Source organism: Nilaparvata lugens, chromosome 13 (assembly GCF_014356525.2).
Source record: "Nilaparvata lugens isolate BPH chromosome 13, ASM1435652v1, whole genome shotgun sequence".
Taxonomy (NCBI): domain Eukaryota; kingdom Metazoa; phylum Arthropoda; class Insecta; order Hemiptera; family Delphacidae; genus Nilaparvata; species Nilaparvata lugens.
The window spans coordinates 22433325-22459650 of record NC_052516.1 but is presented as its reverse complement, the minus strand read 5'-3'; the positions used below and the strand labels follow the sequence as shown (position 1 = coordinate 22459650).

At 34.9% G+C, this 26326-nt stretch overlaps 1 protein-coding gene across 1 annotated transcript; it reads right to left on the bottom strand.

The window, feature by feature from the left end:
* Positions 1 to 222: 222 nt before the first annotated feature.
* On the bottom strand, positions 223 to 17188 carry LOC111051982. The gene is made up of 3 exons (XM_022338575.2): positions 16856 to 17188; positions 5520 to 5742; positions 223 to 2163 (listed from the first exon to the last, which is right to left on the bottom strand). The coding sequence occupies exons 1-3, from the start codon at positions 17051 to 17053 to the stop codon at positions 1862 to 1864; spliced, it is 723 nt and encodes a 240-aa protein (XP_022194267.2). The 5' UTR covers positions 17054 to 17188; the 3' UTR covers positions 223 to 1861.
* Positions 17189 to 26326: the final 9138 nt, after the last annotated feature.

The window sequence follows — 26326 nt, the reverse complement described above, 5'->3', positions numbered from 1 at the left end:
CTTATACTATTGTTAGTCATTTCCGTCTCATTAGAAGACTTCTCAATTTTTATGGAACACTGAAACAGGCAAATATTATTTGCCCTCCATTATACACCATACAACCCTCTCCAATTCATAATGAAATTTATTTATCTTCTTATCTTTGGTGATCTATGTAATCTATCAAAGTGGGATTGAATGAGAGAAGGGTTTCGTGTCAATCCAATAAAAAATCCATAATTTCACAACAGTATTGCGTTTATTATTAAAAATAGAAACACAGCTTTCTATATAAATAAATCTTCTGATTCAATATTAGCGTTATAATACAATAGAGTTTGTGCTTATTATGTAAGTAATGTACAATTTATTGTGAAGTACTATATTAGAATTGTCGTCAATTCTCAATGACTTATTATATACATTATTTCTTAACTCAATACTTTTCATGTTCAATCTTCTTATGATACATTGTAGTGATTCTTTGCCTGCTATTTTTACAAGGGGTCTATTCTCATACCAAGCTGCAAAATTATTGTACAGTTGCATAAAGCAAGAGCTGATTCATATTCAAGAACTAATAACCACTATTGAAAAATAATATTGAAAGTGCATTATGCTAAGAAGAAAATTTGATTTAGATCTTGTGAATTTCCAACTACAGATTTTCCCTTTCCTTCTCATTATCTGCGCCCTAACTTCGCCCTCCAGGTTAAAATAAAGGCAGCCTATCTATCTATCTACAATATTATTAATTTGTCATACAAGTATAAAAGTGTATTCTACCTGCAATTTTCCTACTATTTCTACTTCTACTTAAATCACTCAATGCTTCAAATGGAAAGCTCTAGGTGAGACTTCTATCAAAACATAAATGTTATTGATTTACATAGAATTCAAATTATGTAGTAGATTACTGGTAGATAGAAGTAGACGGTAACATAAGAAAATATTCTCTAGAGCATTATACATATCATAGAAATTTATATTGATAATCTTTTAAACCCTTTTTACCCTGTCAAACCAGTAATACTCAATAATCATCAAAAACAATACACTAATGAACTTGTTATTTCACCTTTGAAGACTCCGTTTCGTCAAAACCATGAAAATAGTCTCCTAAACCCCTTCAAAACCATTAAAACAGACTCCCAAACCCTCAGATTACTTTTAAAACAAACCCCTCGTTCTCTTAAAACAACCACCCACCTTTTAAACCATTACACCCAAAACTAATAGTATCAAAACCTATCCCCTTCATCCCTCAAAAATGGTCCACTAGACCCCCAGATCACTTAAAAGACAATCATTACTCATCAAAACCTATTAAAACAGACTCGCGAACCTCAAGATCACGTTTAAACACCTTCGAACCCATAAAACCCCGAAACTAAAGCCGTGTCCACACTGAACAATGTTCGACATACATGTTCGGCGAACATGTTTGTTGAGGAGCTCAGGGAAAAACATTTTACAAAGTTTGGACAATCATTCTTTGTCAAACAAATAATTTCTGTTTTTCCAAACATTTTCAGTGTTGACAGCTGTAAAACATAATACCTGTTCTTCCCACTTACAAATATTTTGTTTGGTGACACGTACATTGTTTGTCAAACAGTAAAATTTTCTCAAACTTTTTCAACAATCATGTTCGTCGAACATTTGTTCAATGTGGACACGGCTTAATAGTACCATACCAAAACCCAATCCCTCTACCCCTCAAAAATAATCTCCTATACCTCCAGATCACTCCAAACGCTATCAAAACAACTTCTCTTTCTAATAGCTGCCTGTTCTTTTAAACCATTAGAATGGTTTCCTGAACCCCTCATCAGAACACTTTCAAATTCTTTCAATACAAACCCCTGTGCTCTTCAAACTACCAAACAACACCCTTCAAAGCCAGAACCCCCATTAACATGAGTAATAAGTTGCTAGCAGTTAAGGCAAAAGCGTGGTTCCGGCAGGCTTCCCGTGTTCCAACGATGGCGAGACCGCGCCTAGTCAGCATATTCTTGACGCCGCGGATCTCGATGAGATCTAGCTGCTTGTGGCGCGAGAGGATGACACTGAACAGCTCTGAGTTGGGCGAGCAGAACGTCACCACAACATGGCTGCCAACTGCCTTCATCACCTGCACGGTTCCCGCGAACTGCCGATATGATTTGCGGATCAGTGTGCCTGCAACAACAGCAAAAAATGCAATTTAGTCGATAAAATAATAAGAATGGTCGATTTGTGGTTGAAGAGTACTAATAGTTTTTTTGGAGTGTGAACTCCATCCAAAATCAACCGACCTGTTCCAAAAGATCCTGAACAGGATCAGGAGAGGTTTAAACTCTGTATCTATCACATTATACTGGATATAAATTATATTATTTATATTATTTTGAACATTTATAATGGTGAAGATAATTTTGAAAATGATTATTTTTTATGAAAATTGAAAATTGAGTTTCATCCTTCTTCAACCTCAAAATTGTTCCAGCGATCAGATTTTTTACTCAATTAAATATGGGTAACGCTAGTTCGCATCCATGGTGCACATTGGGTAACGTTAAATGGACTAACAAATGATGGTGATCACACAAATTCATGTTCTCCTGATCGAAAACCACACAACATCTCAAAGAAGTAATTGAAAAAGCATGAGCTTTATATGATGTGTTGTATATCTGCCATACGCTGAATGAATAAATATCACATTATAATATTATGTGACAATTTTTTAAATTAATTATCAATCAAGTTGAACTGTTATTATGCTCAATATCAGGCTTAGGAGATCAAAACAGGCATCTCACATTTATGGGGTTCACTTTTCTCCTCAGCTCATAAATATTGAAAAAGTAAACAACTCAAGCTCGTCAACATTTGTTTCGTGGCTATCACTTGTGAAGATTTTCATAGGGCTGCTTGATAACTCACCGTTTGCACAGTCAAAGCTTAAACTGAATTTAATCAGCTAGTGGCTTAGACTCGAAATGAATCACATTATAACAAACGATACTTGATATGGATTTAATCCAGTTCAAGATAACATTTATTTTAAACTGACACTAAAAAAACTAAATTTTATCTTGAGCTGGATTAAATCCATATCAATTATTGTTTGTTATGTGATTCATTTCGAGTTTAAGCCACCAGCTGATTAAATTCAGTTTAAGCTTCGACTGTGCAAACGATGAAATGGACTTATTCTCTCCTGATCGAAAACTATACAACATCTCAAAGAAATAATTGAAAAAGCTTTTCAATAGAAGAAATAATTGAAAAAACAACCGTACAGTTTTCTTAACAAGTGATAGTCGTGAATCACGAACAAAAAATTCCTTACGCATTTCATCAGCTGAAGTTTTAATTATAATCTGTACATATACAACACATGTCATAGCATCAGCTGATGGACAGCGAGTATTAATGGCGCATAAGTCTGTATGCAGCAATGCACTGCAACATACTCTGAATGCACTCGCAAGAAGCAACCACAAGCAACGGCGGATCACAAGACACTCTTTGAGTTTGAATCTCGAATTGTAGATAGAAAAATCTTCACAGATTTCATCAAAGGAAAATTCGACAAACTGCCTCAAAGCTAATGAGCCTCAAGGAAAATCTCATCTTGTGAAGAGTTCTGTGAAGATTTCCCTTGAGGCTCAGAGCTATGAGGCGGTTCGTTGGATTTTCTTTCAGAGAAATCTGTGAAGATTTCTCCATCTATCTACAAGTTGAGATTCAGACTCAGAGAGTGACTTTGGATTCGCCACAAGCAAACATTTCTAATAACATAATAAACATTTGTTCTAGATGCACGTTTTCTAGGACACTATTGATTCTAATCAACTATTAAACCTATATTGCATCTAGAAATTTTATGGTTCAATCTGTATCCTAGAAACACCTTAGTTACACATTAATCCTGTATTGAATTAACCTCCGTTCAAACTGCCAGGTATTGAACATACAGCCTTTTAAATTAAAATAGTATTTCATTGAAAGGCATACTATTCTGCAGTCCACTGTTAACCCAGAAGCCCTGGTTGTAGAGGGGTTTTCGAGCTTAAACATTTAAACCATTGGCTAATCCAATAGTTACACGTATGGGAAAATAGCTTGATATTCAATCCACGTTTGCATTGAGCTTGATTCAAACTTGCTATTGCATCGAAACCCTCCACTCTACGGTCCACTGCTAATCCAGAAGCCCGGGCTATGTGGGTTTTCGAGTTTGAACAATCAGCTTATCAAATCATTGTAAAACATGATCAGTTGCCCTGAAATTGATCAGTTGCGACCTGAAAACTCTGACACTAGACCTGAGCCAGCCAGGTCACACGATATTATTATTATTATTATTATTATTATTATTATTATTATTATTATTATTATTATTATTATTATCCTCCTTTTTCACGCAGTTGCGGATAGCTTATGCGAAGAGGGGCAAAATTTCTGCAACCTCTTGGCATTATTTTCTATTATTGATGGAGTATTTTACCAAATATGTTGGAGCGTTTGGCGTACTATGCGAGCTGTATCAAGCAGAACAGACTTCTGCATTTTCCCTACCAGAGTTTCTGAGACATCAATAGCCTTACAGCTCTCCACTGTTGAATTAAGAACCAGACCATTCACAGATATTACGATTGGGATTATTCTAACATTATTGAGCCCATACATATCTTTGAGCTCAAATGCTAGCTCTTGATACTTCCTCATTTCTCACCTCTTGTTCTTTGACAATTTTCATCTGCTGGTATGGCTACATCAATTATCAAGGCTTCTTTTTGATTCATGTTCAACATTAGGATGTCAGGCTTGTTATGAATGACTTGCCTGTCAGTGATCATTTGAACATCCCAATAGATCTTAATCTGGTTTCTCTCAATAAATGCAGGAGGAGAGTAAGAATAGTATGGGGGCATTTCTTCAAAGAAGTCAAATTCCTGCTGCAATTTCAGGTGCACTATTTTTGCAACATTATTATGTCGCCTCAAATACTCTTTTGGTGCCAATATTGAGCAGCCTGAAACTATGTGCTGAATACTTTCTACTGCAGCGTTACAAAGCCTGCATTTATCACTTATGCTCAGATCTCTGATGATATGTCTTCTATAGGCATTGGTAGCGACAACCTGATCCTGCATAGCAATTATAAAGCCTTCTGTTTCTGGGAAAAGACTTCCATCTGTCAGCCACCTGCTTGAAAGGTCATGATTATTATGATCGGAGTTCAGATGCTTACAGTAGCGCCCATGCAGTTCCCTCTGTTGCCATTCTGCCTTGTAGTCATGCACTGTCAAGGGCTCTCGACCATTAGGATTCCTCAGGTTAAGTGCTGTATAATTTTATTATTATTATTATTATTATATTATTATTATTATTATTATTATTATTATTATTATTATTATTATTATTATTATTATTATTATTATTATTGTAAAACATTATAATGAATGCGACAATAGCTTGATGATATAATTTAATCCACGATTAATTTAAACTTGGTTCAAACTAGATATTGCATTGAAACCTACCATTCTGCGGTCCACTGCTAATCCAGAATCCCGGGTTGTAGGGGTCGGGAATGCTGAAGAAGTACTCGAGGGTGCCCACGTCCTCATGCCAAAACAGACGCAATTGATCATTGCGCATGCGCGTGAAGTGCAGGACTGGACATGTGTCTAGCACCTTCTTGCCTTCGTTATGGCCGTCGTGCCGATGCTGCACTATCTCTATGCCGTACCACATGCCCATTAACTGAAAAAAAATGTTTAAAAAGGTGAGAAAATTCAATCTCTTCAAAATGTATTTATTTATCCATTCCATGATATACAAATCATGAGAATTGAGTCGAACACTGGTAGAACGAGGGTGAGAATTGAATTGAATAATATTGCCTTCATTGAGAAATGAGATAAGGGATTCAGATTCAGATTCCTTTATTCATGTGATTAACAAAACAAGATTTAAAATCCAGCGTTGAAAATAAATTATACCAGTAGCGGTAAAATAACATGGTGAATCATATTAAACAGTGCTTAATTTGTAAATTTTCAGGTGCCGGAACTCTGGCTGGCCCGACTACCGGGGGGTATGGAATACCCCCCAGGGGAAAGGGGTCCGGGGGCCCACCCCCGGGAAAATTCTCCAAATTCAGCCTCAAAACCCAGTTTCAAGTATGTTTTGAATTAAGTTTAATGTGAAACAAATACAGATTTGATCAAATTGAATGGTAATCATATGAAAATCATACAGTGACGTATAGGCAAACTGTAAAGTATAAACACGACCTAAAAGATGAATAAACCTTAAAGGTTTGAAAGGCTTCAGGCAACCCACAGTTGATCCTCAAAAGACGGAGTATCCTCTCCCATGATTGTGTCATATTTACTCATTCACATGCGTGTGGACGCGAGTTGTGATATTTTAGCTGCAACTACACTACGTTCCGGTCGTTCAACGCCGTTCCGTTGCGTGCGTTCCGGCACAAAATAAGCTCTGATATTAAACTAATGAGTTACTATAATATTGAGCAAGAAAAGTGAGGATATATGCTAAAGTTAAGGTACTACTATAATGTTTTCACAGGAAACGGTGAAGTTTGAACCTTAAGAAGTCCATTCTCAGAGAGGGTATTGAGGATACCCCTCCCCTCCAGCACACAGGGATATAAGATGTGGATAGAATAGAGAAAAATAGGAAAAACTGAGGTAAATTGTTAGAGAATGAAATTTGGTTAATATTCGAATCAAACCAAATTTACCAAATTTCTACCAAAAGTTTCAATACAAATAGACAGACTGCACAATTTTTGTGCAAATGACAGAAAAATGTATTATTGTTCCTGAAAAAAGTATATTTTAGATTGGAATTATTATAGTTATATAATATTATTCACATTGTTTGCAAGAGTCAAATAATTTTTCATATTGTGTAAACAATATCTGGACGGCAGGATAAACCTCCATCAAATATGTAAGCAATATGTGCCTACACCGAGTATGTAAAGGTGGGGAAAATGAAAACAAGAAATGATCGTACTGGTTTTGATAATTAAAACAAAACAATAAATTATTTGTACAAAAATTAGAATTATAATTATAAATTATGAAATAACAATAAAAATATGAATATTTTCAAGGGCTACTCGCTTGGCTGCTAGTGAAGATTAAATTTGTTGTGAATATGGAAATTTTAAACAATGACTCAGTAGTCACCTACCTTTATGATAATGGCCCCCAATTTGGCATCCACTGGTTAATCGCGACGTTAATTAATAATGAAAAATAAATAAAAAACTGATCTAATGAAGTGGGTTCAGATCCCTTCTTCTTCAATAATACAATTCTCTTTAAACTGCCCGAACTGTGACAGGAAAACTGTATTATAAAACAAGAATAAAATCTATCCCCTTCACCAGAACAGCCGGACTTTTACTCTCAGTCCTAACGAACGAGCTCACACACCACTAGTAAAAATTTTGGGTATTAATATATAACTCAGTCAATGCCAAACATGAAGCCATTTCAAATACATATTTTTATCAGTCGCACAAGCCGAGCACGTTTGTTTATGAAAAACAAAAGAGAAACTACAATAATTTTGATAACAAGTGAAATAAACAATCTTTCTGTCGATGACAAAACTGTTCAAAGGCAGAAACACCGTTCATTAAACTTTTCGTAAAATAAAACTCTAAAATCCTGATCAATATGAGATAAATATATGAATCATATATATGTCCCATATGACCAGGTGACACATCACCCATCCCGCTGAAAGACTCGTCCCTGAGTCTGTAGTCAAGAGGGGAACAAAAAAAAATAAATAATGATTAAACAAAATAATATACTCGGGAAACAAACGTGTGCCTGATTGACTTGATAATGCTACTATACATTGAAATCAAACATTCACATAGAAAGGTAGGTTACTCAAACTAAATTACAAACATTCAAATCAAAATCAAAATGAAACTATGCTGCACAATAACATTGATTATATATGAAACTAACTTTCAATATTATACACATTAATATACATGAATATTCAACTATTATGAAAAGAAAATCTCAATTGACAATAATTTATTTGTGAATCAACATTGAACTACTTCAAAAGCTGCAATAAAAATCGAGAAAAAAAAAAACTTTATAAGTACATTATGACTCATAACTATAATTATAGTCAAGAAAAAAAACAATAAACAGTTAATCCATCAAAAAGTAACTATATAACTCCTAACTATCGATTATATGTATCTTGGGTTGTGCTACCGTTACAGCAGATAATTTACACACATACAACTTGATGCCTAAATATGCACAGAATAAAGTTAAAAACCCTAACCAGCCAAATAATATATAAAAAACAAAACTAGAGGAATTTACAACATCTCCCCAAGAATTTGGAAGATCTACTTTGTGAAATATATCTGACGATATTACGTCTTGAACTGTAAATTCCGGAACCTTTATATCTATATCAGTTTTTAAAATTTCGCTAAAATTAACAAAATTAGGATTGAAATGCGGTTGCAAAACATCAATTTTCAACGAATTAAACTTAACCCAATGCAAAGGTAAGTAATGGAGAACCTGAGGTTGTTTATCAACATTTGCGTCACACGGAAAAGTCTTTCTCACCATTATTCTCCCGCCGACCGAAATCTCGCAATGACAGGGTAAAACCACATAAATTGCTCCCGGAATAGGTTGAAGATGATGAAACGAACCTCCCTCGCAAGTGACTGTAGTGTTGGCCTGTATATTCGCGACGATATACTCCGAAGGCGAAAATTCGACGATCTCCAACTCCTGCTTAGCTGGACGACAGCTTAAACTGCAATATTGTTGGATGTCCTTCAGCTCTGTCGCCGCAAACAAGTGATGCATACATCTCGATGACATATGTCCTCCATGCACCAGCCGCGGAAGATAGCATAAGAAATCGTCCTGTGCCCGACAAGAAGAGAGATGATCTCCCGAGATGACCTGAATCTCACCGTCCTCCTGTCTCCGCGCCAAAACGAAATCCTGCTGCTGAAGCTGACAAATCTGGCCGTCGAAATACATAGGTGTCCTCACATACTTGTGCAATTGAAACTGTCCGCCGATGCTGACCAACGGTACTTTTAAGCTAAACACCATGGAGTTCTCCTTCACCAGACAAGTCGTAAGTGGAAGATCAAAATATCGCTGCAAATCCGATAGAGGTATAGCTAACTGGTGTCCTTGGGCACCTATAGCTTGGGCACCTATAGCACCATGTAGCTATCTACATATTTTTATCAGTCGCACAAGCCGAGCACGTTTGTTTATGAAAAACAAAAGAGAAACTACAATAATTTTGATAACAAGTGAAATAAACAATCTTTCTGTCGATGACAAAACTGTTCAAAGGCAGAAACACCGTTCATTAAACTTTTCGTAAAATAAAACTCTAAAATCCTGATCAATATGAGATAAATATATGAATCATATATATGTCCCATATGACCAGGTGACAATTGTTACTCGACTAGCTTAAGTATAAACTTGTGCGCTAGCCGATATTGAGATACGATGTGTTGAAATTGAAATGTTAATCGGAACTGAATTAATATGTTGTACTATTACTTCTCCATAGCCACTAACTGAGAAAATTGTTTGAAAGAATCATTATGAGGGTGGTGGGGGGGGGGTTTGAGAAGAGAAAGAAGGACAAGATAAAGTGGGGAAAATGAAAATAGAGAGATGAGATAGTAAGACCTGAAGAGCTGAGATGATTAGTTGCAAATGCCAATGAGAGTGGATAAATTGAGAGAAAGGAAATTTTCATAAAAGGGTATTGAGAAGAAAGAGGGACAGATTCTCTAACTTGTCTACAAGCAAGAATAAAAACTTCTAGTCCCCAATTGTACACGTCTCCAAGGTGAACCTTTGCACGTTCACTGATCAGGCGCCCAAGAGGAGACGTGATCGTGACCATGGGGGGGGGGTGTTTCCACATACTATGATGCTGTAGGCCTACTTCAGTGCGAAGGAGGCGTTATACCACTACCTCCGTAAACAAAGCCATAGGTGCATTCTGATGACGTCAGCACAGGTAGGGCTCCTACACCAATAAAAACACTAGCTGAAATAGATCAGCTGAAATCAACAAATGTTTAATGGTGTAGGAGCCCTTCCTATGCTGACGTCACCAGAATGCACTATGGCTTTGTTTCCGGAGGTAGTGGTATAACGCCTCCGTCTTGGAAGTAGGTCTACAGCATCATAGTATGTGGAAACACCCCCCCCCCCCATGATCACGATCACGTCTCCTCTTGGGCGCCTGATCAGTGGAAGTGCAAAGGTTCACCTTGGAGACGTGTGCAATTGAGGACTAGAAGTTTTTATTCTTGCTTGTAGACAAGTTAGAGAATACGTCCCTCTTTCTTCTCACCTGTGATGACTTTACCATCAACCACATGTCATGCACTATGGCTTTGTTAACGGAGGTAGTGGTTATACCCATGGATCCCATAACCTAGGATATTCCACATTCCTGCTACTTCCAGAGACTGGGGTACCCTGGGGTTTCCCATAAACTGGTCCCCCATTGGAAAACCCCGAAACTCCACCAGAGGCTTTACTGTGCTCAGCTACTCCCATAGACGGAAAGTCCAGACCTCCCATGGTCCTGACCATACTCCCAGAAGCCAAGCAACTCCCAGGGACGGAGTTATCTTACTCCCTCTGGTTGTCGTTTTTCCCTTCACCATGAGAGCCAGCAACCCTGCGGCTGGGGATCCAGTACTTCCTGAGACGGAGCGAGACCTGATCCCATAAAAGTCCAAAGGCCAGTCTGATCTATCAGGGGCCGTAGTCAGTGAAATAGATAGGAAATTTAGTTTTCTAAAAAATGTTTCAAACAAAAATTGACATAGAATTTGAAGTACAGTATTTGAATTATAAAGAACGAAAACTCTTGGTGCTTGATTATCAAATGAAAAGCTAAAACAATGTAATCTAAACAGAACAGCTACAGAAATTGGAAAAATGGACGCTCACTCAATCTACTGGTGAAAGAATTAACTATTGTGAGGTCCACGATATAATGGCAGTATTTGATTAACATTGGTGTTGCTATACTGGTTTATCATTCCACTAAGCAAATAGCGCTATTCTTTTATACTTGCTTTGCAGCGTCGTCAGATCGTTTTCAACAATGTGGGCATAGCCTATAATCAATTTAAAAAAGATTCAATCTCAAATATGAGAATTTATTATTATTAAATAATATTGACATCTCATGAAAAACGGCGGAACGGTGAGATCTCACAAAAAAATATTAAACAAATAAATCTTTCTCCACAAATTGCGACTTGATTTTCCTCTAGAAAAAAAGTGTTAGGTGATGATTTTTTTATAATTTTATTATATTCAAATTGTTTCCTTACTTGTTTGTTCTCAAAGTTTGTATTATCAAGAAAACTAAAGCCGTGTCTCTGAAAAGATTAGTTCCAACTCTGCCGCTAGATCGCAGAAGCTTACAATAATTTCTTCCAGTTCACCAGTCGCAATACTTTCTTGAGATTCAGGCTTCCACAACCTTCAATCTAAATAAATGAAAATTTGTAGAACCGTCCACTCAGATTTTCGTTTATAACTTCAAAACGTTCCAGCCAAATTTGTGTGGAGTACTTTTCCCCAGTAAATATAATTTACTCTCTTATATTAAGATATAGAAACTTCTATCAGTAAAATAGAGGAGAAAATCTATTAAAAAAACAGATGAATTCTATTTTCAGAGACAAGTTATTTGCTTATAATATTGATGAACGATTAATTCAAGTGAAATAAGTATGAGTTTCATTCTTGTAGAACATCTCATTTTCTATCCAAGTCATCCAATTTTATTTACGGAGTTTAGAAAAGTTTGTAACTGTAAAAACAAGACTAATCTCACTTTCAGCTAAATTTTTACTCACTCTCCTGAAATTTGGTATACACAGAGATGTCCACAAGGTTTCAACGCAGACTGCGTCATTGGAAACAGATAATGTCCCCAATTTATGAGTGGCAGGAGCTGAACTTTTCCAAGTTTTGATGGTGCGTTGTTGTTCTTTGGATAGGGGGTAGTCACCCTCAGCTTTATGAAACACCGTGCTTAGGCAAAATTTAGTAAAAATATTTTTCTTCAGATATGATAATAAAATTAACTACAAAGAATAGTTGAACATTATATTCTATATATATATATATATATATATATATATATATATATATATATATATATATATATATATATATATAAGTATAATTATTATACTCGAGGAATAAGCTTGTTATATACTAAGTACTTGAAGAAGAGGTGGAAATTTAGTTTTCGCAACTTTCAAACAATATTCGGTAGTCAAGTCAAGTCACTACAGGTAGAGAAAAAGGGCCGCTTGGGGAATTAATCCTCAACAATCTGAGTCTTTCGTGCAATGATTCTGGAGTATTAGACAGTTTGGATACAAAAATTTAGTAAAACTGAGAATCGGAAAATCTGTGAGAATCGGAAGATATACTCGTAGTCGATTGAAAACGAGAATTCCTCTAAATTTAGATTTTTCCGAAAATTTGGCCAGTTTTTGAAAAATCGTAACTCAGCCCTCAATGAAAACAGAGAGCTCTGGATAATTTCATTTTATCCGAAATTTTAATATCTAAAAGCAAGGCGGGATTGATTATTTCTGTCCAATGACTCAATTTGACGATAACCGCAGAAAACTGGAAGAGGAACCAAAATTCCGTTTTTTGGGGCACCTGTAAAAAGCACCTGGTGTGTTCGGAGTTTTTCCCAGCAGAAAGTACCTGGTGACTGGACTACAAACTTTATTAGGAATAAGAAGATTTATATTAATGTGATATCCATTAATTAATACTACACCTTTTCCAATTGTATTTGAGAAAGTATCAAGTTAATTTGAGAAAGTATCAACTATTTTTGAGAATAGTCACTTGTAATTGAGAGAATGTCAGATGTAGATGAGAATAGTCAATTGTTTTAGGGAAGTCATCACATGTAATTAAGAATAGTGAAGTGTATTTGAGAAATCGACAAATGTAAATGAGGAGATATCAATTAAAAATGAGAAAATTTTTCAATTGATATGTCGTGACTCTTCTGTAGCCTACAGTACAGATTGATTTGAACAGGAAAGGATACTGTACTACGTACACAGTATTCCAATTACTACCATAGGCTTTGCATGGGGGCAAATTAATATTTTCAATGGTGAAAATGTTTCCCCTGTACTGTTTACGAATGATTAATGAGTATCATTTCTATGTATATATTGGCAACGCGACATTTGTCTCCAATCATTTTGTAAAATATTGCTGAAATACTTGATGAAGATCAAAGTCTCTATGTTTACGGCTTTTAATTGTTTTACTTTCCTTGCCCTATTACCATGTAAGGAAAGTATTGCTTTCCAAAAAAATTTAAGGTACCCTAATTTCATGTTTTCTATACGTTTCATTACTTTCCTTGCCATCACCATAGGTAAGGAAAGTATTGCTTTCCAAAAAAATTAAGGTACCCTAATTTCATATTTTCTATACGTTTCAAGGTCCCCTGAGACCAAAAACATGATTTTTGGGTGTTGGTCTGTGTGTGTCTGTGAACACGATAACTCCATTCCTAATAAACGGATTGACTTGAAATTTTAAACTTCACAATTTTCTCAAAAATGACTTGACAGATTTTTTTCAAATTAATACCCTGTATAGTTATATATCAGCTCTTTTAACTGGCATGAGTCTCCTCCCTGAGAAATTAACAGGGGGTCCACCCCATCCTTGAGAAATTTACTTTGTAACCTCCTTCTCGTGCGTAAGGTAGGTAGGTAGAGCAGTTTATTCAAAAGAACACAACCATGTCGATATTTTATTCGTAGAACAGCTGTTTTGACAACTTTTAAAAAATCCTCAAATTTCATCATTCAAACAAAGGAAAATGTACTCTGAACACAATCACAATAGTATAATCGTAGTTTTAATTAATCATTTAGCCGCCAATCGGCATAATTAATGTTATTCCCTAAATTATCCTCGTTAATGAGGCTTATAGATCAATGAGCAAGGAAAGTTGTGTGAGTGTACCACACCAGATTGATCTAAATCATTCCCCAATTACAACTGACAACTTCTCGATTTCAAATAGTATGTTCTAAAATTGAAATGATACTTTCTCAAATAAGGTAGTTCTCAATATTACAAGTGATGACTTCTCAAATACAATTGACTATATTCTCATTTACATCTGGCGTATTCTCAAATACAAATGACTATTCTCAATTACAATTGATACTTTCTAAAATACAGTTGGAAGGTGTAGAAAAGTCTGAATTTTCAGAACTTTAACTCACTCCATAAATTATTTTAGAAGTGCGTACCTAAAGACTTAAATCTATATATTAATATTTTATTACATAAATATTCAAGTGTCCACACACAGGGTAGCCTATAGGGAACACATATTAGAAATTAGGAAATTATATTGTATTTGATTTGATTATTTATTTATTTCTTGAATGAAAAAAGAAAGATTTGAATAAAAGAAAGAAAGAAATGCGCCACGAACACTCGCTTTCCACTGTATATGCATAAATGTATCTAACTGTTTATGTAAAAACTAAAAAATACAGATATTATGATAAGAATATCATCAGCTGATGGAAAGTGAAATGCGCGTGTTCTTGGCGCAAAGTGTAAACTCACCCTAGTATTTTCAATGGAATACACAAATTCTTACTTTATTGGTCCTAATATAACTTATTATTCCCTCTATTTAAGTAGAATAAAGGGTGTCATCGAAGGTATAAGAACGATTTCAACAATACTAAACATCTATACATGCTCAATTTTCACGTTCCAAATTTATTCGACACTTGATAGTGTTCATGCATCTCTAACGAATGCTTCAAATGGGAACAACACTTTAAATTGAACTAAAAATAGTATCAGAATTGAAAATGTTGGACTAAAATTATGAGACAGGATTGCCATTAAAGATCCTTGAGATCAATTATTACAAGAATGATTCACTGTCAACTCCAGCATGCCATTGAACCTTGATGGGTTAAAAGGTTAAAAAGCAGCTGACACTCACTTCCCCATTTATCTCCATGTGTGTCATTCAACTTCTGATGGTGTACTTGGTAACTTAGTTACTTAAGTAGCAGGCCACTCATTGAAAACTAAGGAGGTACAGTACTTGAAAATCTTGTGGGTGTTTCTGGTGTTGAATTGGTAGCACATAATGTATTTGAATGCAGTGCTATTGAATAAATCTAGTATCGATAAAACAGATTTTCCACCAATAGTAACCTAGAAACTTACAATTCTGGATAAATTGAAATGCAGTGTAAACCCATTGTAACGTACGGTATCTCAAGCGACCAATTCGTTGTATTGGGTATCAGTTCTTGGTCTACATTTTGATTTTGTAACTCAATAATATAGCCATGAATAGACTTCAAGTGAGAAATTTTAACATGTATTAATGATTTTTACTAGCATTTATGGAGTAGAGAATTGATCAATCTGAGTCAAATTCTCAGTCCAATGATATTTGAACTGTATACAATAGTATCAAAACTTATAAGCTGATTATAAAATCAAGTTCACGATCAAATTAGTTGGGTATTACCTGATAGTAAATAAAACGTATGATGCATAATTTCTAACACCGACATGCAATCAATTATATGTCATTGTTAAGAATAACAAAATAGTAGATGTTAATATATCGCAGTTTGGAATGGATCAAGAAACCATCATCATTAAAGTACGGTAACGGTATGCTGGTTAATGAATGCATGCAATAACAATTCATTTGAACGGTTTTAGAAATGAAAGTCCGTACTCAAAACTATAAACAGTATAATATAACTTGAGTGAGATATAACTGGGTGCTTTTTAAGGCCCTTTAGCAGTCATCTAAACAAACTATTCCTGTCAATAGAGACAGCATTGTTGACAGAAGATAAACCTGAGCAGTTAATCCTATCCACGCCCTAGACTTGTCTATTATCTCTTTCTTTACCTGGCTCAATAATACACATCCTGTCCAATGGATGTAGATAACGCAGAACTATGATGGATTGACTAGAGGAGAACTCTAATATTGTACAGCCGTCACCCATTAGCCGTTTTCAAAAATACTATAAAGTAGGGTAGGTCTATGGTTCACTAATGTCGAAATTTATTTTTTAAGACGTAGGCTACCTACTGGTACTTAAAATATGAACTTTTCTTCAATTCAAGAATGTTGAATACGTGAAGATTCAGGATTTCTTTTTGAAATGCATATATCAGGGTTTTCTATATTGGGTGAAGTTGGATTTGACATTTTTTGGATGCTCTCTCAATCATTCTACACCGTTTCCTACCCCTCTTGACTTTTCGCTGCAAGAGCCTCACTATGTACCTATATTTTTAATTAATCATTGATTGTTATTTATATTAGTAATATCAGTTCATTAGAAAAAGTGCCTAAAGTTTCCTCCAAATGCATTCAAAAAGCTCACGAACTCAGCCTTAATTGGAACAAGATGAAAAAATAATTCATATTGTATTATATATACTACATTTTTTATGGATAGCAATTCAAATAGGAAATGTTAGTACCAACTGTATTAGAATATGGAGAAGTCGAGTTTTATCGAGTTTGAAAAACTTTTCTGTGATTAATCTTTTGAGATATAATCAGTTACTTGAGTGATATTTAAAATTTAATGCCATTTGAAAACTGTTATAATAAATGAAAGTACGATCTCTTAAAACAATTAAAAGAAAATGGGAAGATTTACTACAAGAACATCGAAAAATATAAATTCAAAACTTCATCTTACCTGCTCCAAGTCGAGACTTTTTTGGGGCTGAAAATCCGGGCAGTAGAAATTTGTATTATGGTGTCCGCCAGCTGGTACGCCTTGGCTTAACCCGACGAACATTATTACAAATAAAGTCAAAATATACAATTTTTTGTCGAAAACCATTGTCGCACTCTTCGAAACTGTCCTTGAAGAAAATATATCCTGTGTGAACATTTTGAGAAATAGCTACTGCTTCGAATAGTTCTTCACAATCTGAGGTAAATTTAGTCGCTATTAGCACATTTGAAATATTTTATGTTGTTAACTGCAACTGCAAAGATTATTGTTCGTATCGACTTTCAAATTTACATAAATATACGATTTCAGCACCAGTTTTCAAGGAATTCAACTTTTGAAAGAAATTATTATTTTCAGAGCTTATCCACCAATTTTGAGAACTGTCTCAGAACAAAGTTCTTAATATTTTGATCACTTTCCTGATCGAATTTCAATTGTGCATAGCTTCACAAAAAGTTCTCAAAGTATATTCAGATTACAGTTTTGACAAGTGAAATTGCTGAAAGAGTAGATAATCCTACAAAAAAGGTCTGCAAACCTTCCAGTTCACTTTTATGACAACTGAAAACTATTCAACTCGGAGTACCAGTAACACACAAGATGCTTTGCCCAGTACACTATTCAACAGTAGACTATTCAATACTATTGTGCTAGAGAGAAATTATTCCCTCTAACAACTCTTGACTGAAAAACTCTTGAAATTTAGTTTTTAAAACCCTTCAAATTAACACGATTAACACTGTATACAAACGGCTTCGTATCTGTAACCACACTGCCCGATTCGTAAGTTCTTCTGAACTTTTTTTCAGAACTAGTACGTTGCACTTGGTTGAAAGTACTTTCGAAGCCAGCTAAAAATACAGCATGCTTAGCGCGTGTCTGCCTATCAACTGGGGCTTAGATGATGGGGCTTACTCGTGATGCTTGATGCTCAGCTAGCACAGAGCGACTGCAGTTGGTTGGTTAGTTGTTGCTGGTTTGGAGTTGAAGTTAGTTAACTAATTTAGGAAGAATATCAACGCATTTAGCCAATTGACGAGAGAGCCTCCATGATGTGGAGGAGTGTGTGAGAGAGACAGATAGAGAAGAGGTGGGTGGAAGAGAAGGATGATGGATGAGTAGAAGAAAGAGGACAAATAGATAGTAAAAGGGATAAAATGTAAGAGAGAGAGAGTGAGTGAGTGTGGGTGTGTGAGAGAGCGATAATGAGAGAGAGAAAATGTGACAGAGAAAGAATGGTGGAAGAGGATGATCATGGATGTTTGGATAGAAGGAATAGAAGAACAAATACATAGTAAGGGAGATAAAATAGAAGTGAGAGAAAGAGAGAGATTGTGAGACAGAGAGAATGAGAATGAGAAAAATAAGGTGTGACAGAGAAGAGAAGGGTGGAAGAGGATGATCATGGATGGTTGGATAGGAGAGAAGGACAAATAGATAGGGGGATAAAATGGAGGAGAAGGGAGTGTGAGAGAAAAAGTGTGAGGGAGAGAAGCGGAGGGTGAAGGAGCAGGATGGTTGGATAGGAAGAAAAGAAGGACAAACATATAGTGATAAGGATAGAATGGAAGAGAGAGAATGAGAGAGTGAGGGTGTGTGTGAAGAGGAGGGTGGAAGAGCATAAAAATGGATGGTTGGAGAGAAGGAAGAGAAGAACAAATATAAGTGAGGGGGATGAAATGAAAGAGAGAGAGAGTGATTGTGATAGAAGGGAGATAAGGATAGGTTGGAGGATGAGGAGAGAAGAGCAGATATGATTAGAATTATTAGTGGGAGTGAGAGAGAAAGGAGGGAGAAAGGCTGATGGGTATGGATGAGGAGAAAGAATAGATTGATAGAAAGAAGAAAGAGTAAGTAAGGTCGAAGATATAGATAAGGTAAAAAGTGGGTATTGAATTATAGAAGAAGTAAAGATAGAATTATAGAAATGAGTAGAAGGAATCGTTAAGAAGAGGAATACAATATGTGGGAGAGTATGAGTGGTGTAAAGTAAAGTAAAAATTTATTTCACCACAAATAATAATTATAAATTAATAATAGATTAATATAGGTTAATTATAGATTGTAAGACAAGGATGATGAATGTGAAGGATGATGAGGAGTAGGAGAAGAATGGGAATGATGAGGAGGAGGAGGAGGAGGAGGAGGAGTAGGAGGAGGAGGAGGAGGACGAGGAGCAAGAGGAGGAGGTGCAGTGAGAGATGAAAAAGGAGGAGGAGAAGGAGAAGTGGTAGGAGGCGGAGGTGGAGGAGGAGGATGAGGAGGAGGATGAGGAGCAGAAGGAGAAGGCTGAGGAGGAGGAGGAGGATGAGCAGGAGAATGAAGAGAAGGAGGAGGAGGAGGAGGAGGAGAGGAGGAGGAGGAGGAGGAAGTAGACCAAGGTAAATAGAAAGACAAAGAAAAAAGTAGAATAGAAGGGTGGGTGTTTATTAGGGGAAACCTGTAGATAAGACTGTAAATAAATGATATTGGGGAAGATGTTATAAGTAAAAGAGAAGTATACCTATAGATAAATAGAGAGCGATGTAGAATGAGGGTGTGGATAGAGTTTTTAGGAGACAATACTAAAGATGACGAGATAGAGAAGAAGGTGAAGAAAGAATTTATTGGTACAATATGAAAGAAATTTAAAGGAATGTATTAAAAAAAGGGAGAGATAGAGATTAAACATAGTTTTACAATAGAGTGAAGAAAGTGTGATGGAGCGAAGGCTAATTGGTATATTTAAAGGAGACGGAGAATTGGATAAATAATAATAGCGATAGGATTGGAAAGAATGGAGAGAAAAGTTATGAGAATGAAAGACATGATAGAATAGATGAAAAAGGAATAGATAGGTGAAAAAACATAGAAGGGAGGATGTTTATTTCAAACAGATATAGAATAGGGAGGAGAGAGATTGTAGAATGGGATATAAAAGCGATAGGATTTTAGAGTATTTAGAGAAAATATTATGGAAGTATAAGAAATTAATTGTATGGAGAAAATGATGGAATGGACAGAAAAGGAGTAGTGGTGAAAGAATATAGAAGAAAGGGTTATAGGTATAAAGAATAGAAGATAGAGAATAGGGAGAATGAGTAGAAATAAAATAGGAAAGGATAAAGGATTAAAAGATGCGTGGAGAGCAAGAGTAAAATTTGAAGTTTTGGAGCATTCACCACATATTATGATATGTCATGTTTGAATCAGTGTATTTTCATTATAATCAGTGTTAATCCTACTCCGGCTAATAATTTTTTTTCATTTCATTTATTTTACTCGGTATCTAAAATATTGTATAACTAATTATAACTATTACTGTTAAAAAACATTACTTCAACTTCTTCTAGGCTATAACTATATAATTTCCATCTATGCTACAACGCAATCTCTAAACCAATCATAAATTTCTAATGATACACTTTACACACGATTACGACTTTCAAGGAAAATTTAAAATTATTTAAAGTTTAAGTATTAATATTGTTCGGATGATTGATGAACTGTTTGAATTAGCAATTGCTGTGTTTTTAGTAATGTTTCAATTGACTGCTGAAGTTGAATCCTAGCCCATAATGATTCCATTGAAGACAGAGCAATAAAAATATATTGCGTAATAATAATGTGAAAACTAGCTTGCACAATTTCAAAATTGAATTTCTTGCAAGAAATGAGTCAGTCATCTATCAGCGAGATTCAAACTGTCAGAGTTGGTTGAATGGGAAACATTAATTCTATGCATGAGGAATGCTGACAGTTAAAAGTGAATCTCACTACCGAAACATCAATTCAGAGTCATAAAATCATGGAAGTCATAAAGACTTCCAAAGAGACATAGATGCTATAAAGAAATACGGTAAGATATTTATAATAAAAATATATTCATAAGCCATTGATTTCGTTTATAATGTTTGGAGTTCTTAAATGATATGGATTTAAGCGATGGATAAATCAATAAATAATAGGCTAAATAAATCAGAGATACGCAGCTTCTTACTTTTCGTTTTTTATCTACGAATGATTTCTTTTAACAGTAGGAAAATCCAACCTCAACTTCAAGGAGTCTTTGGGTACTATAACTATACACTACTGTAAAACGGTACCTATGCAAGGTACCGTTTCACTGAACTTCATTAAAGTTCAGCTACGGAATTATTAATCAAGAGCCCTTAGAACTAATTCAGCAAACAAAGAAATAGGTTTTTGTTTCGATTAGAATAGCTTTTACACTTTATACACTTGAATTCCATTCATCACAATCTACAACTGTTCAAATTCAAATTAGAATAATTGTTTTATTGTAAGAAAAACACATAATACAAAAATAACCATCACAATGTGATCGATGCTATTGAACATCGATACAGAATGAACATTTAATATTACATCAATGAACTTGTATCAGCTACCGCCTATAGAAGGTTTTGACAAGACAGAGGATCGGCAACGTTGATCTCTTATCTTTCTCATGTAGCTTAGATCTCTAATAAAAATTTAGATCTCTCTTTACAATAAATTATATATATATAACGCATATTGTAAGGATAACTCGAGCTTACGCACAGGCCTTTGTTGCCTATATAAGCTCTTTCCTATCTGATATAAGAATTTTATACAAGAATAAAATTGTGATAGCTCAAGAGTTTTATTGTTTAGTATAGTTCTATATTTTGTTGTTTGATTTTAGTAAGTATATTATATCGTTTATTGAATTGTATAAACTTTATTGCTTAAGATTCTATGTAACTGCTTTGAATTGTATTCAGAAGGAAAAAATGAATTGAATTCTCCACTGCCATTAATATCGTGGACCTTACTGTAGCAGGTGACCCATGCTCTGCAAGGGTCTAATTGAAAACTTGACGTACTGAGACCGTAAAGAATTTAAAATAGGCCTATAACCATCATCAGTGAATTAAGAACCTATATGCAAAATTTCAAGTTTATCAGTAGAGTAGTTAGGACGTGATGATGCGTAAAATTCGTGAATTTCCTATCACGTACGTATATAAGCCAATTCTTTCCTTTATTATAAATCTAGATGAAACAATAATGAAACTATAATAGCCTACACGTGGTCTTCTATTAACTAATCAAAAATTCAAACTGTAGTAACTATACTTCGGTGTGCTACAATATCTATGATAATGAGATTTAGGCTATATGTATGGTGAGATCCACTTTGAACTGTCAACAATTCTCATGCATAACATCAATGATTGCCATCTAAACAATGCTGACAATTTAAATGGATCTCACTGTATATACTAGTAATAGTGAACTATTGAACCAGAACATAGCTCCTTTGTCAAGCCTAGTGAAATGCACTTCAAACTGTCAGCAATTCTTATAAATGACGCCATTGCTCCTCATTCAAATAATGCTGACAGTTGAAAGTAAATGTCACTGTAGTAGACCAGCACGACAATGATGGGTTGGTCCTTTTTACTATTATAGACAGACTATTATCATTTATCAATGATAGAGCGTTCTGATTGTTGTGTTCCAAACAGTGGCTCTGTGATTTGAGACTGAACTAGTTCAACATTAAAATGCAGTACTTTCAATTCGAGAATAGTTTTATAGTTCTATTATTTTGTTATTTCTTACCTGGTAGAAAAAACCTGACGGTGATTAAAGGACCCACCTAAATTTTAGGCTACTCAAAGTTTGTCCAAGTTATTGTTATCAAGATATCTTTGAGAGCATCCACTCGAATACAGAAATTTGATTATAGTTTCATATATTACTTTATATAGTCTCTTCTATTACTGTCACTCATTTTTCACCTTTCTGACCTTAAAATAATAACATTTTATCTCAATGACGTTTATTATGCCTTGCGTAAATAACAAAAGAGTAGGTATTTTAATTTTATACTTCGTTGATACAGTATAAATTTGACAGCCTTTGTAAATACTCTTACAATCGGAAAGTAGTTTTAAGATGGGTTGGTCCTTTTTACTATTATAGACAGACTATTATCATTTATCAATGATAGAGCGTTCTGATTGTTGTGTTCCAAACAGTGGCTCTGTGATTTGAGACTGAACTAGTTCAACATTAAAATGCAGTACTTTCAATTCGAGAATAGTTTTATAGTTCTATTATTTTGTTATTTCTTACCTGGTAGAAAAAACCTGACGGTGATTAAAGGACCCACCTAAATTTTAGGCTACTCAAAGTTTGTCCAAGTTATTGTTATCAAGATATCTTTGAGAGCATCCACTCGAATACAGAAATTTGATTATAGTTTCATATATTACTTTATATAGTCTCTTCTATTACTGTCACTCATTTTTCACCTTTCTGACCTTGAAATAATAACATTTTATCTCAATGACGTTTATTATGCCTTGCTTAAATAACAAAAGAGTAGGTATTTTAATTTTATACTTCGTTGATACAGTATAAATTTGACAGCCTTTGTAAATACTCTTACAATCGGAAAGTAGTTTTAAGAAGATTTTATAATTGGCTGGTTGAAAATCATTTTTTTAGTATTGAGGAGTTCTTTGAAAATACAAATGTAAACTTTTAGGTTTGAGCAAGAAGACCTGTACTACTTTTCTAATTTATTATTTTATATTATTTTGTAGGCCTACACAAATTTTAATGTGTAATGATTCAGCTTAGCTCTATGCTACATTGTCTATACAACATGTCTTTGTTAATGGCAATGAAAAATGTTTGATTTTGTTTTTTTTTCAGATCTATTTCTACAGTTTTGCAGGTGTGATGCCTAGTGAGATCGGATTCCCAAAGTAATGAGATAAACTTTATCAAAGTATATTTTATACTACCTACAAAATTTTAATTCTACTGATGGTCTGTGCAAATCTTTGATTGCAGTATTGCTCTTATGGAGGAGTACAGGGCTGCCAGATTTCACAGATGACAGAGAGCTAATTGTGTGAGAGAATAGAGAGCAAAAAAGAGAGCATGGATAGTTTTGATAGAATCAGCATAAAAATGGCAACAGTGAGCTCCGATTGTCGTAAGAAATAGCATTGGTCCCCCGTGCTATAGTTTTCCAAGTATTCTACTTATTTATTATTGAAAAAAGTGAATTCGTATGCCTCTTGATTGTGGGGAGTCCCTTTGCGGAAAGGATCCACCTCACCTGAATAGTAATTTAAGCCGTCAATGTGCCTTACGACTGTCATACTTCAGCCGGGACCGACAAACAAATTGACAAACTAAAAACTTGACGTAATGGAATCTTGGAGAATTGAAAATAGTCCTATAACCATTTTCTGTTAATTAAGAATCTATATACAAAATTTCAAGATAATCAGTCCTGTAGTTCAGACGTAATGATGCATCAAACATAACTTTCCTATCCCGTTCTTTCCATATAAGCCAGTTCTTTCTTTTATTATAGTACTAGCCGTGAGGCTCGCTTCGCTCGCCATATCCGTCTTGCCAGGGGGCGGAGCCCCCTGGACCCCCGACTGGATGGTCCAAAAATAAGATCAGCGGGCTCGCTTCCCTTGCCTGCATTTTTCATTTGAGCACCCTTCATTTCATCAGAGAGTCAAAGTACTGAGGAAACGCAAAAAAACTGAGAAAAACGTTGGAAAAACGCTGATTTTGGGCGTATCTTTGATGAAATATTAAAGTCACCTCATAACAAAATTTTTAGACCCTAGCTAAACCTCTGTACCAAATTTGAACATTTTCTGTCTATCACTTGATGAAAGAACTGAGAAAACGCAAAAAACTGCTAATTTTGGGCGTATCTTTGGCGTTATTTCAAATTCCTTCTAACACAACATTATCACACCCCAGCTGAGCTTCTGTAGTAAATTTGAACATTTTCTGTTCATTTTGTTCTCGATAAAGCTGAGAAAGCGCAAAAAAACGCTGGAAAAACGCGAATTTTGGGCGTATCTTTGGCGTTATTTCAAATTCCTTTCAACACAACATTATTACACCCTAGCTTAGCTTCTGTACTAAATTTGAACATTTTCTGTTCATTTTGTTCTCGATAAAGCTGAGAAAGCGCAAAAAAACGCTGGAAAAACGCGGATTTTGGGCGTATCTTTGACGTTATTGCAAATTCCTTCTAACACAACATTATTACACCCTAGCTGAGCTTCTGTACCAAATTTGAACATTTTTTGGGCATATATTTGGAATTTTTTCCAAATCCGTTCTTAGTGCGCCTCTAAAGGGCCAACTGTACATACCTACTAAATTTGAACGTTTTTGGTCCGGTAGATTTTTAGTTCTGCGAGCGAGTGAGTGCCATTTCGCTTTTATTAACATAAATATAATATGAAATTCAGTACTGTATATATAATTTACTACAATGAGTTGGCATATTTTCGCTGATCCTTTCAATTCCATCCGACAATTAACCAACCACTCTATAAAAATTAAAAAACTATTAACAAAATCTATTCATATCAAAGTAGTGTTATTCATTTCCAACTACTGTCAGAATACCTTATAAATTACACTAACGCATCACATTCAATCAATGCTGACAGTTTAAAGTGAATCGCATTCAGCCTTCCAATAAAATTGCCATAAACTAATTGAGCTAAACACTTTTGAATAATCCTTTCAATCAACAAAGAAGTTCAGGCTTGAATTGAGATTTTATTATTTTGCCTTGATCTTGGCTCATCAGACTCAGTGGGGTTCACTTAAAACTGTCAGCATTTCTTATGAATAACACATTAACGCTTCCTATTAGAACAAATCTGACAAGACTTTACTATAGTATTATGCGATATTTTTACTCTGAGATAAACAACACAATCGATTTTTTGATCAAAGTTAAAGAGCTAGTTCAAGTAGAAGTGATGCTTTTCAATTGTTAAGAGTACTTATTGCAAAAAAGAATGGATGGTTCAACGCAAGAATCACAAAATCTGGTGTGGTACACTCACACAACTTTCCTTGCTCATATTTGAAACTACGATCAGACTTCTGTATATGTATATAAATATATCATTGTTTTCAAAGTACTTTTTCTTTGTGTGAATAATTGTGAAATTCGATGATTTTTTTAGTCGTCATTTTTTTAAAGTCGTCAAAACAGCTGTTCTACAGATGAAATATCTCGACTATGTGTTCTTTTTATGAACTGGCGCTACCTACCTACCTCATGCACGAGAAGGAGGTTACTAAGTCCATTTCCCAAGGATGGGGTGGACCCCCATTGTTTTCCCAGGAAGGAGACTCATGCCAGTTGATAGAGCTGATAAATAACTATACAGGGTATGAATTTGAAAAGAATCGGTCAAGTTATTTTTGAGAAAAACGTGAAAAACATGGTTTTTTAGTAATTATCCGCCATTTTTCTCGAGAATATTACGGAGCTCCTGCAATTTTCCCAGGAAAAAAACTCATGTCATTTGATAGGGCTTATGAATAGCTATCCATGGTTTAAATTTGAAGAAAATCGTTAAAGCCGTTTTCGAGAAAACCGTGAAA